We start from the raw sequence: 12,939 nt of genomic DNA, 5'->3' as shown, positions 1-12,939 counted from the left end.
TGCTTGTTGGTTGCTAGAGGCCAAACGATGGGCAATATTCGAGTAAGCCACCACTCAACTCGCTGACGGTGAACACGTGGACAAACAGACACATAACGTCGTTGCGGTTTTGTTTTATCTCAAAAAGACGCCATACGATCCAGCTGCATGCATCAATGGCGCCACGCCCGGACGAAGGCAGTAGAGTAAACCCTTTCCACCACTCGCTGCCAAACGACGCCGTGCCTGCCGTGAGACAACCTCGTGAGCCCACCCCATGTACATAGAGGGCACCACCATCTGCCCCTAACACTCATCCTCGTTTCCTCGTGTTCCCTTCCCTCTCCGGACGTGCTCCGCCCCGGCCCCGGATCGCCGGACCTCCCCGCCTCGCCATGCCGCTCGTCTCGCTCCGGGCAAAGCTCAACACGCTTCTCGCCGTCATGTACGCCTCGGTGAGCCCCTCTGTCACCTCCCACTCCCATCTAGCCATAGCCAGTCGGTGAGGAGTGAGGACCAGTGGCTTGACCTTTTTTTGCCTTTGGCGTGATGGGTGCTCGATCTGTTCTAGGGCACGCTGGACGAGCAGTTCAAACAGCTGCGGGCGATGGAGGAGGACGGCGGCGCGCCCCCGGGGTTCGTCGCCGAGGCCGTCACCCTCTTCATCCGCGAGGCCGACAGGATCCTCACCGAACTCGCCGCCCTCATGTCCGTGCCGCCCACTCTCTCCCTATGATTTCGTGTGCTTTGTGACTCATCTCGTGTGCTTTGTGACTGACTCGCTGTAGGAAGCAGCGCGTGGTGGACGTCGACAAGGCGGACGCCCTGCTGCGTCAGCTCAAGGGCAGCTGCATCAGGTTGTTGATGACTGATGATATAAAACCAAAACCCCTTTCTTTTCCATATATCCCCGCCGCCCATTTTTAGCTCCCACTCTATGCTTGTTGCTCCGCTAGCTAGATGCACCGACATGCCGTGCGATTCAGATGTGTTTGTCATGGGCATGCCGATCATGTCGGTTGCGGTATCGTATGGCCCTAATTAGAAGAGACGATCTAGATTAACTAGTTGTGTTTCGAGTAACGGAAATACCGGTGTTCATGCCTTCCGAGTGATGGAAGCACTGGTATTCATGACAATGGGAATGTTATGGCTCGGCGAGGAAATACGGTAGTTTTTCTTTTTCTTTCCTTTTTTGGTTTGTCCGCGTTCTATTCGGATGTGTCGGCGTGGTGACGTTTGCTGTTGCCGTATATGCATAAGTAGAAGAGCTGAGTTTAGTTGTGTTTTGTGTAACGGAAGTACCGGTATCCATGCCAACGACAATGTGTGTTATGGCTCGGTGATGAATAATTTGTTGTCTTGCGAGCGTTCCTGGTATTAGTGATCTGCTATGCTATTCTGTGTCATGCCAACGGTAGTTTTTCTAGTTTGTTATTTCTATTCTGATGTGTCATTGGTGCGGTATCGATTGCGGTTGTCGTATACACATAAGTACCTGAGTTTAATTGTGCATATTGTGTAACAAAATTTTCGGTATTCCTGCCAATGGCAATGCTATAGTTCAACAAGGAAAACTTTGTCAATTTAAAAAAAAGGGGAAAACTTTGTCGTCTTGCCAACATTTGTGGTAGTATTGAATCGGTATTCAGCAACAGTGCAACAGAGTATGCCGGTTTTCATGCCAATGCTATGGATCGGCTAGGAGTACTTTGTCGTTTCGTAAACATTTCTTGAACTACTGATCTAGAACAATTTCTTTTATTGTGACAATCAATGATAAGAAGTGGCTCCTGGTATTAATGATCTGCTATTCCGTGTCACGCCAACGGTAGTTTTTCTAGTTTGTTATTCCTGTTCTGGTGTGTCGTTGGTGCGGTATCGATTGCGGTTGTCGTATACACATAAGTACTTGCCTGAGTTTAGTTGTGTTTTGTGTAACAGAATTGTCGGTATCCTTGTCAATGGCAACGCTATAGCTCAACAAGGAAAACTTCTGTCAATTTCAAAAGAAAACAAGAGGAAACTTTGTCGTCTTGCCAACATTAATTTCTGGTACTATTGAATCGGTATTCAACCAACGAAGTTTGAGAAATTCTTAGTTGTGTTTCATGCAACATAATATGTCAGTTTTCATGCCAATGCTATGGATCGGCTAGGAGCACTTTGTCGTTTCGTAAACATTTCTTGAACTACTGATCTTCTATTGTATGTAACGTCATTAGAGTTTTTATTTATGGTTTATAGAACAATTTATTTTATTGTGACAACCGATGATGATAGGAAATGGCTCATCAAGAATATTATCATGACATCGCAAGTATGCTTATTTGTATCAACATGCCATGGCATTAAGTTTGAGATTTCTTTTTTCTAGTTTTCTGATTTTGCTCACTTTGGCATGTATCAGCATTGGTGCTAAGCAACTGAGCGTCTCCTGCACGTACTTCCGTCAGTTCTACAAGGAAAAACCCAAAGGGTCAGTACTCAATTCGTATTTATACTAGATGAAACCCCATGTTGTTGCCGAATGATTTGCAATATATTAGTGATGATGTTGGTTGTATAGAACGTGGATATTTGGAGTAGTAATATGGAAACTAAAACTGAAAATACATATAATTTGTTATGATTGATCAGTGTATATTTGTATTTTTTTATTAATTATCAATAGCATAATAGGATGGAAATTCTCTTGCCTATTTGCATGTTGAGGTGGGAATTTTTCTATGCATGGTTGCATGTTGAGCTTTACCTTTTCTCCATGCATGTTATATGGCGTGGTGACATGCTTGCATGTTGAGGGAAATATATTAGTGGTGGCTAACTATTTAGATATAGAAGATATGTTACACAATAATTATTCTACACTCACAGTATTGTTCAAATTCTGTATGTAAAACCTGCCGGCTGATTTTGTCTTTTAAGCACTATATTAAGCCCATACCAATCAAATATTCTTAAGAATTAACCTGCCGTAGAATTTGGTTCATTCTCTGAATAAGACAATCTTTGATGATTGTGTATTAACTTGTTGACTCCAGACTTCTCTTTATAGGACAACTAGATTCTAAGATGGATTGAGTTTTTCTTTTCTTTCTTCCAAATAGATGGTTACAGTTTCCGAACAATTTTAGTTCAGTTTTTTAATGTCTCCAAAATTTAAGAGTGTGGTATCTTTTCACTATTTCAGATGCCTCTTTGTGCTGACTCTTTTGAGGAATGAGTTCTATGATGTGCGCAACAAGTTCCAGACCATGATGCATGTAAGCACCTTATGTGCCTATCTTTGCTTTTGTCTCACAACTTCACACTACTGTATTAATTATGTAGATTGCTCGCTTTTGAGATAAAAAAGAGTAATCTTGTTCTCATTCCTGTTGGTGTTGGAACTTATCTAGATATACTGTTTGGTTTCTGAGGTCTCTGAAATATCTTTGTTTTATAATTTACACTTGCTAGATGTATGGGATAGCCTTAGAAAAAGAAGTGGAATTTCTTTCCTTCCCAGCTTAAACTTAAGCTTTGCCAAGTACCAGAAAAAGATATCGACCACCTTGCAATATGGATTATTTATGAAACCATTTGACCCGAGCACCATTATGCGCCTTAGAATTTTCTTAACCATTGTTCCATCATCCTTCTTCCGATGCAGCTGGAGCAGCAAATCGAGGCCTGCAGTCCTAAGTAAACTTGCAACAACTGAAGCAAGAGCATATGTAGAGTGATCCCTGGCATGATGGGGTGTATGCATCTTTGAAGATTGTGGACAATGTTCAACGGTTGTTTGGCTTTGGAGGTCCTTCGTGGGATCAGACTGGTTCTCGCGCGGCAGAACTCCGTGCTCACAACCCTTCAAATGGAACTTCTTGTCATGTGTTAATGTATGTCTCAACTCTATACCCGTTTATGTCCAATTAATGGGCCGCTGTTGGAAGACCGCTCTATGTAAATTCTACCTGATTGGCTAGTTGGTTGCTGGGGACTTGGTTTTGTTTTATGTTGTTGCCTCCCTCATCTTTTGAAATGCTGGTGACTCTCCTTGCTGTTCTGTTGGCTGAGGGCACTGAAAAAATAGCGTGCTATAGCGCCGCTAATAACATGCTATAGCTTGTAGAGAATTGTCTCGCTAAATTGATCAGTAGTGTGTAATGTCTCGCTAATAGCATATTTTCAGGGGCGACGCTATTTTGTATAGTGCTATTTTTTTTCTTAGCTGAGGGTGAGTATTTACTATTGGAATCTGATTGTTTGTCGAGTACCCTGAGTACTAGATGAAGGCCGAAAAAAACTTGGCAAAGGCTTTGCCGAGTGTCACACACAACGAAGGGGACTCGACAAACCTTTTGCCGAGTGTCAAAACCTGCTACATGGTAAAAATGTTACCAAACGTAAAAGAGTGGATGGCGCCATTTCCACCTATCGCAAGTGGTTTGCCGACTGCATGCACTCAAAAAAGAGAAGGCTTTGCCGAGTGTAAACACCGGACAAACCAGATGAACACTGAAAAAATGGAGCTAGGCTTCTTCTCCTTCGCCGTGGTAGTTGTTGTGTCACTACTTTTGTAGTGGATTTATCAAACGATGCCAATCTCCAGGCGAGGGCAGCATGGTGGCCATGAATCCGGCTGTAGTGGGTCACACCCCTACAACATTAGTAAGAATGCCACTTTGGCACCCGGGAAGAAATACCTTGTATCTATTAAAGCATTTGACAACCCTATGGCATAACATCGACCCAATACGTGCCCAACCTTTCAACTTGAAGTAATGACAATATATCTCGGAATGGCTATGGAAATTGATAATAGGTTCGAGCCCTCATCGTGGAGTCGGGCGCGCCAGAATCCATCACTTCATCAACACGATATTGACCACGTCAACGAAATACAACCCTAAAGGTTTTGTTTCCTTCCAAACAAGACCACAACATTCTTCAATGAACACCCTAAAGCTTTTATTTCCGGGAGACGCATCAATGCTTATGCCATGTAAAACAAGGTATCCACATTACCAGAATATAGCATATGCAGTTTTCATGGATTCTCGAAAACTTAGGTCCTACTTTCAAGAGTGCTCGATAACCGTAGCCTTAGAGGTTCCATTAAACGACATCATCAATAAGCGTGACGCCACCGGCACAATCGCAAAATGGACCATTGAGTTATTGCCTTTCAAAATCACGTATTAACCATGCCAGGCTATTAAATCCTGGGTGTTGGCTGATTTTGTGGCCGAGTGGACAGATCGTTGAGCTCCCTCGAGAATACGAAACCTACACAAATTGAGTGATGTACTTGGATGTCTCCAAAATTGTGTGCTGACCCGACAAACAAGTCTAGTGGCAATGATTTTCACAATAATTTTCGCCACCGCATGAATCAAGCTGATAGGATGGTAGCGGTAGCAGGTGATTATCTCGGCACCATCCTTCTTAGGTAAAAGAACCACATTCGTGGAGTTGAGCGAGTGAAGGCTAGGCGTGAGAGAAACGCTGAGGTGGATGTTCAGGCTGGACCGAAAATCAGCAAAAACAGCAGTGGGTAGCCCTTTGGTGAATACATCGGCGTATTGGGACCCGGACGGAACAGGCAGCACGTGCGTGTCACCCATCGCAACACGATCTCGAACGAAATGAAGGTTGATCTCAGCATGCTTTGTGCGCTGGTGTTGCACGGGGTTGGAGGAGAGATATGTGGCACTGATGTTGTCACAATAGACAAGGGTGGCCTAGGTAGGTGGCTAATGGAGTTCCTGAAGGAGCTGGCGAAGCCAAGATGTTTTGGCGACGCAGTTTGCGACGGTGCGATATTCGGCTTCGGCGCTTGAGCGAGATACGGTATGCTGACGTTTAGAAGACCACGAAATCAGGTTGGGACCAAGAAATATACAGAACCCTGAAGTGGACTTCCTCGTGTCCGGGCAACCGACCCAGTCAACATCCGAATAGGAAATGAGATCATGGGTGGGCGAGGAGTAAAGCTGAAGGCCGAAGTGAGACGTGCCTTTGAGATAGCGAAGTATGCGTTTCATGAGCTGGAAATGAGAGGTGCGTGGATCATGCATGAAAAGACATGCTTGCTGAACCGCATAAGAAATGTCGGGGCATGTAAGGGTAAGGTATTGGAGAGCGCCGGCAATGCTTCGGTAGTGAGTAGGGTTCGGGGGACGGTAACCATCATGGGCGGACAACTTGGATTTGGTGTCAACCGGAGTGGAGATGGGGTTGCAATGCAACATGTGGGCGCACGATCCAATATTTCAAGTACATATTGCTGTTGCGAGAGGAAGAGACCCGAGGAATTGCGTGTGACATTGACCCCTAGAAAATGATGAATGTCGCCGAGGTCGGACATGGCGAACTCATGATTGAGGGAGGAAATGACAAAATGCATAGTGGAGTCATTGTTGGCCGTGAGGATAATATCATCGACATAGAGTAGTAAATAGGCAAGAGACGAGCCATGGCGATAGATGAACAAGGACATGTCGCATTTCGAAGCAACAAACCCTAATGAAAGAATATATGACTTGAATGGTAAGAACCATGTATGAGGGGCCTGTTTGAGATTGTAGAGGGATTTGTGGAGGAGACATACATGTTGGGGTTTGGTGGGGTCAATGAAACCAGGAGGTTGGGTGGAATATACAGTCTCACCGAGATCACCATGGAGGAATGCGTTCTTGACATCGAGTTGATGGATGGGCCAAGACTGCGCCGTGGCAAGACTGAGCACGACACGCATGATAGCCGGTTTGACAACCGGACTAAATGTCTCGGTGTAGTCCACGCTCTCCTGTTGCGTGAAGCCGCGAAGAACCGAACGAGCCTTGTAGCGAGCCAGCGACCCATCGGGATTCATTTTGTGCCGGAAGATCCATTTCCCAGTGACCATGTTTGTACCTGCAGGCTTAGGAACCAAACTCCAAGTGTTGTTCTTAACCAAAGCATTGTATTCATCAAGCATAGCATCATGTCAATGGGGATCTTTGATAGCAGTTTTATAGGAAGAGGGAATAGGGGAGATGGAAGAAGTGGCAACACTTGGAGTTGACGACGAAGAGGATGGGCTCCCGCTCCCGCCCCGTTCCCCCACACACGCCCCCCACGCCTGCTCCGGCCGCCGCCTCCTCCCTCCCCCAGCCTCCGGCGACGGCCACCCTCCACGACCCCATCGCATCCAAGGACTCCCCCACCGCCCAAGCCCTGCGCGCCGCCCTCGGCGTTGGGGACGCCATGGGGGACGACTTTCAAGATTAGGTATGGCGCTGCCTCTCCAAGCATATCAACCCGCGCCGCCACGAGCTGCCATGCTTCCTCTCTGTGCATGTCCATCACTCCACCCTCGACATCGACGAGATGCTTGTGGCCGTCCTCATGCAAGAATTCCTGGGTGGCTATGCTCTCGCTTTCTAGGCTACTCGAATCCATGACAAGCTCTTTCGCATCTCGGTCTCCGACATGCGCATCGTTCGTGCTCTCATCGCAGAACCCATTCTTGTTGCCACCACCCATACGATCAAATTTCTTCCTTTCCCACCGCCACCCAATCTCTCCCACCAGCCACCCGTCCACCAAAAACCAAAAGTTGACATTGGCGATCGGTTTGCCACGCCGATGCATTCCTTCGCTCCTAGCTCGGCTTCCTCCCAACGCCCGGTGTCGACTTTGCTCGCAACATCCTTGATTTGTTCTCATCCACCGTCTTCACAACGCCACACAACTCTGTCTCGACAACAAAAATCATCTTCTTCGTCCACAAGGCCAACTTCTCGGTTGACAACATTCTGGTGGCCACACTCCTTTCTTTCCGTTTTGGTGGTCAGCCGCGCTCAATCTACGTCGACCGGATTTCTAACGCAGCTTTCACTGCGTCGGTCTCCTCCAGCCACATCGCCACCCTCATGGCGGCTTGTTCCCCCATCGTCGCACCGCGCTTGTTTGCCACCATCACCATCGCGCCCATGGGCGCGCTGGCCCTGCCGGCGGTCCGCACGTCGGCGCCGCCCATGCATGCGGAGACGCCGCCTCGCATCGTCCTCAATGATCCCCCCGCTCCTCCCCGTGCATGCTGCCCATGCAGCTGGGCCCCACCACCGCTAACGGTCGGGCGCCAACTGTCTCTCCTGCAGCTCCAACAGCTCTCGATCCACCACGACCACAGCCAAAGGTACGACTGTTCCGGCCTGGGATTTCGTTCAATAAGCTCATTTTCTCCACGTACCACTGCCTTGTCACCACACCCACCACATGCTTAACTCATAAACCCACCACACCTATATGGGTAGTTTTCTGTTCTAAGTCAGTATGCGCAAATGAAACTTTGATTAACAATGCATTAGACCACCAGTTTTCATTCAAATGTGTTTTCCACGCTGCAACACTTGCACCCAACCTGTACCTAGTACATGTGTACTCAGTCAATGTTAGAACAGAAGTCCTCCGTTGTGCCCCCGTTCAATTTTCAAATTTTGAACTTCGTCTATTTGACTCCCTTGACCAAGCATCACACATAGTGCGATCGGTACCGCTGCCGGTCATGTTTGAATCGGATTCGATTGACTTGAACGAGCCCATCCTGCCTAACCACCCCACGTCCTTGCTTGGACCGCCACCATCGACTAAACTACTCGCACAAGATCTCTCTCACCTGTCAACAGAGATTCACCACACTGTTCCTTGCGCGGATTCCCCTGGCCATGCCTCGGTTGACCACAACGCACTCGATGGCACTGGACACGTGTTCATCTCATCCACTGCGTCCTCTCCCGTCACGTCTTGCTGCATCCTAGCTTTAGAAAGCAAACAAGACCAATGCGACGGCGGCGCTGCGCTATCCATCGATCAACCTGGGTTTTCTACCGATACAGCTTTGAACGACGCACGCCACCGCTCCCCATCACATCCCACTGCACACTCGGACCCACCTCAGTCGCCACAGCCGCCCTTCGGTCGACTGAGCGCATTGTCCGCCTCCCCAGCAGCCATCCCGCACGCAAAATCAAACCCTACCGTCACTGAATCTGTGGGACCGCAAGCCCCCTCCAGCCCACCAGCACCGCATGACATATCCAACGCTTGCATGCACACGCATGCGCCCATCATCACACCTACTACAACACCTGCCTCCCCTACCTCCGTCAGCCTACTCGCCGCCCCGTCCCCTCAGCTCCATTCCGAGACCGCCATTAACCGAGCACGAGCCACTGCCACTGCTGCCATCCCTGCGAGCCCTTCGATCTCCACGCCGCTGCAGGTCCCGGGCAGCTACCGGGATGTCATTGATAGATCACAAATAAAATAAAGTGCAACAAAGTATTTTTGTATTTTTGGTCTAATAGATCTGAAAATAAAAGCAAATAAAAATAGATGGTGAAGGCGAATATAATAAAGAGGAGACCCGGGAGCCGTAGGTTTCACTAGTGGCTTCTCTCGAGAAAAAAGCAAACGGTGGGATTTTTTTTACTTTTGGGCAATTGATAGAACTTCAAATAATCATTACGATATCTAGGCAATGATCATTATATAGGCATCACGTACAAGATTAGTAGACCGAGTCCTGCCTGCATCAACTACTATTACTCCACACATTGACCGCTATCCAGCATGCATCTAGTGTATTAAGTTCATGGAAAAATGAAGTAATGCAATAAGAACGATGCCATGATGTAGACAAGATCTATTTATGTAGAAATAGACCCCATCTTTTTATCCTTAATAGCAACGATACATACGTGTCATTTCCCCTTCTGTCACTGGGATCAGGCACTGTATGATCAAACCCATCACAAAACACCTCTTCCCATTGCAAGATAAATAGATCAAGTTGGCCAAACAAAACCCAAATATCGGAGCAGAAATACGAGGCTATAATCAATCATGCATATAAGAGATCAAACAAGACTCAAATAACTTCCATGGATAAAAACATAGATCTGATCATAAACTCAAAGTTCATCAGATCCCAACAAACACACCGCAAAAGACTTACATCATATGGATCTCCAAGAGACCATTGTATTGAGAATCAAGAGAGAGAGAGAGAGAGAGAGAGAGAGAGAGAGAGAGAGAGAGAGGAAGCCATCTAGCTACTAACTACGGACCCGTAGGTCTACAATGAACTACTCACACATCATCGGAGAGGCACCAATGGACATGATGAACCCCTCCGTGATGGTGTCCAGATTGGATCTGGTGTTTCTGGAACTTGCAGCGGCTGGAATTGATTTTCGTCGACTCCCCTAGGGTTTCTGGAATATTGGGGTATTTATAGAGCAAAGAGGCGGTGGAGGAGGCCACCGAGATGGGCATAACCCACCTGGGCGCGCCCTGGTGGGTTGTGCCCCCCTCGGGGCACCCCTCTGGTACTTCTTCGGCCCATCTTGTGTCTTTTGGTCAAGAAAAAATCCACCAAAAGTTTTGCTGCGTTTGGACTCCGTTTGGTATTGATTTCCTGCGATGTAAAAAACAAGCAGAAAACAACAACTAGCACTTGGCACTATGTCAATAGGTTAGTAACAAAAAAGATATAGAATGATTATAAAATGATTGTAAAACATTCAAAATGATAATATAACAACATGGAACAACAAAAAATTATAGATACGTTGGAGACATATCATCCTGTATCAAAGAACTCAACAAATATAAATACAAGGCACCACAGAGCATCATCCGTCCATCCATCATAAACATTGAAAATCATCATGGCCAGCACATGATTTCTCTAGCAATAGAGGCTACCAAATCAATGGAAACGGGAGGAGAAGGAGAAGGGAGACCTGAGTTGCTCCATGGCAACGTCTCTGCGTCCATCGAGTCTGGTGATCTGCAGCTGCGTGGGTCCATTTTCTGCAGAACAATACAATGGGCATGTTATTATTAAGTTGCATCAGATTGTGTAGAGCATAAAGAGCAGCAACAAAGCACTAGAACCTCTCCAAATTATAGGTTTTTATTTACAGCCTATACTTGCAGGGTTAGCAAAAACACAAGAAATAATGGTGGTTACAAAGTTTCAGCAAGATTTGAAAAAATATCCACATCATACAAACATGCCTGAATGTTGCATGCATTAGAACTATTTTGCATGTAGGAGCATTCCGATGCACTACCAAGAGCTCATTGGAAGAATTAAACCATGCATCCATGTTACCAGGAACAGACAAACAAAATTTTAAAGCTCAACCATGTTATACTATGTTGGTTACTACACATCCATGCCAATGATACTAACATATCTAGTGGCAGTGCACTAAACCTTTAAGATGTGAGCCTAAATCATTGGGTGATTCATAGAGACAAAAATTGTTAGCTTAAATCTGATTCTTATTAGACAAATTGTTGGTGCAAATACATGTAACATAATAGGCACATACATACATCATTACACAAACAATTTGCCTATGTGTGTTTTCACCATACACAAAAATCTGGTTTTGCAGTCCAATGGCATCGGGTAGAGGAAGATATTACAAGATGTTGGAAATATGACCTAGAGGCAATAATAAAATGGTTATTATTGTATTTCCTTGTTCATGATAATTGTCTATTGTTCATGCTATAATTGTATTAACTGGAAACCGTAATACATGTGTGAATACATAGACCACAACATGTCCCCAGTGAGCCTCTAGTTGACTAGCTCGTTGATCAATAGACGGTTATGGTTTTCTGACCATGGACATTGGATGTCATTGATAATGGGATCACATCATTAGGAGAATGATGTGATGGACAAGACCCAATCCTGAGCATAGCACAAGATCGTGTAGTTCGTTTGCTAAGAGATTTTCTAATGTCAAGTATCATTTCCTTAGACCATGAGATTGTGCAACTCCCGGATACAATAGGAATGCTTTGGGTGTACCAAACGTCACAACGTAACTGGGTGGCTATAAAGGTACACTATAGGTATCTCCGAAAGTGTCTGTTGAGTTGGCACGAATCGAGACTGGGATTTGTCACTCCGTATGATGGAGAGGTATCTCTGGGCCCACTCGGTAATGCATCATCATAATGTGCTCAAAGTGACTAAGAAGTTAGTCACGGGATCATTGATTACAGAATGAGTAAAGAGACTTACCGCTAACGAGATTGAACGAGGTATTGGGATACCAACGATCGAATCTCGGGCAAGTAACATACCAATTGACAAAGGGAATTGTATACGGGATTGATTGAATCCCCGACATCGTGGTTCATCCGATTAGATCATCGCGGGACATGTGGGAGCCAACATGGGTATCCAGATCCTGCTGTTAGTTATTGGCCGGAAAACGTCTCGCTCATGTCTGCATGATTCCCGAACCCGTAGGGTCTACACACTTAAGGTTCGGTGATGCTAGAGTTGTTATGGGAAATTGTATGTGGTTACCGAAGGTTGTTTGGAGTCCCGGATGAGATCCCAGACGTCACGAGGAGTTCCGGAATGGTCCGGAGGTGAAGATTTATATATGGGAAGTCTAGTTTCAGTCACCGGAATAGTTTCAGGGGTTATCGGTATTGTACCGGGACCACCGAAAGGTGTCCGGAGGTCCACCGGGTGGGGCCACCTGCCCCGGGGGACTTAATGGGCTCAATATGGGAGGGAACCAGCCCCCTAGTGGGCTGGTGTGCCCCCCAAGGGCCCATGGCGCCTAGGGTTTGGAAACCCTAGGGGAGGGGGTGTCTCCACCTTGCTTGGGGGGCAAGTCTCCCCCTCCTGGCCGCCCCCCCTCTAGATGGGATCTAGAGGGGCCGCCCCCTCTTCCCTCCACCCTATAAATAGAGGGGATGGGAGGGCTTCTGCACCCGTTCCCTTGGCGCAGCCCCTCCCTCCCCAACACCTCCTCCTCCTCCGTCGAGCTTGGCGAAGCCCTGTAGGAATACCACAAGCTCCACCACCACGCCGTCATGCTGCCGGAGCTCTCCCTCAACTTCTCCTCTCCCCTTGCTGGATCAAGAAGGAGGAGACGTCCC

At 46.7% G+C, this 12,939-nt stretch overlaps 1 protein-coding gene across 1 annotated transcript; it reads left to right on the top strand.

Annotated features, from left to right (window-relative positions):
- The first annotated feature begins 265 nt into the window (after window positions 1-265).
- LOC123090541 (histidine-containing phosphotransfer protein 2) lies at window positions 266-3,979 on the top strand. The gene is made up of 6 exons (XM_044511849.1): window positions 266-434; window positions 551-687; window positions 768-836; window positions 2,390-2,458; window positions 3,173-3,245; window positions 3,635-3,979. The coding sequence occupies exons 1-6, from the start codon at window positions 375-377 to the stop codon at window positions 3,668-3,670; spliced, it is 444 nt and encodes a 147-aa protein (XP_044367784.1). The 5' UTR covers window positions 266-374; the 3' UTR covers window positions 3,671-3,979.
- The last annotated feature ends 8,960 nt before the right edge of the window (window positions 3,980-12,939 follow it).

The sequence above is a fragment of the Triticum aestivum genome, chromosome 4B, assembly GCF_018294505.1.
Source record: "Triticum aestivum cultivar Chinese Spring chromosome 4B, IWGSC CS RefSeq v2.1, whole genome shotgun sequence".
In the NCBI taxonomy this organism is placed as follows: domain Eukaryota; kingdom Viridiplantae; phylum Streptophyta; class Magnoliopsida; order Poales; family Poaceae; genus Triticum; species Triticum aestivum.
This window is presented reverse-complemented; position numbering and strand designations above follow the sequence as displayed.

What these genes read in the sequence shown, in the direction of transcription:
- LOC123090541 (XM_044511849.1), top strand. Translation starts at nt 375, where the DNA reads ATGCCGCTCGTCTCGCTCCGGGCAAAGCTCAACACGCTTCTCGCCGTC. An exon ending in CTCAAGGGCAGCTGCATCAG is followed by an intron (nt 837 to 2,389) that starts GTTGTTGATGAC and finishes GGCATGTATCAG; the next exon opens with CATTGGTGCTAAGCAACTGA. An exon ending in AGTTCCAGACCATGATGCAT is followed by an intron (nt 3,246 to 3,634) that starts GTAAGCACCTTA and finishes CTTCCGATGCAG; the next exon opens with CTGGAGCAGCAAATCGAGGC.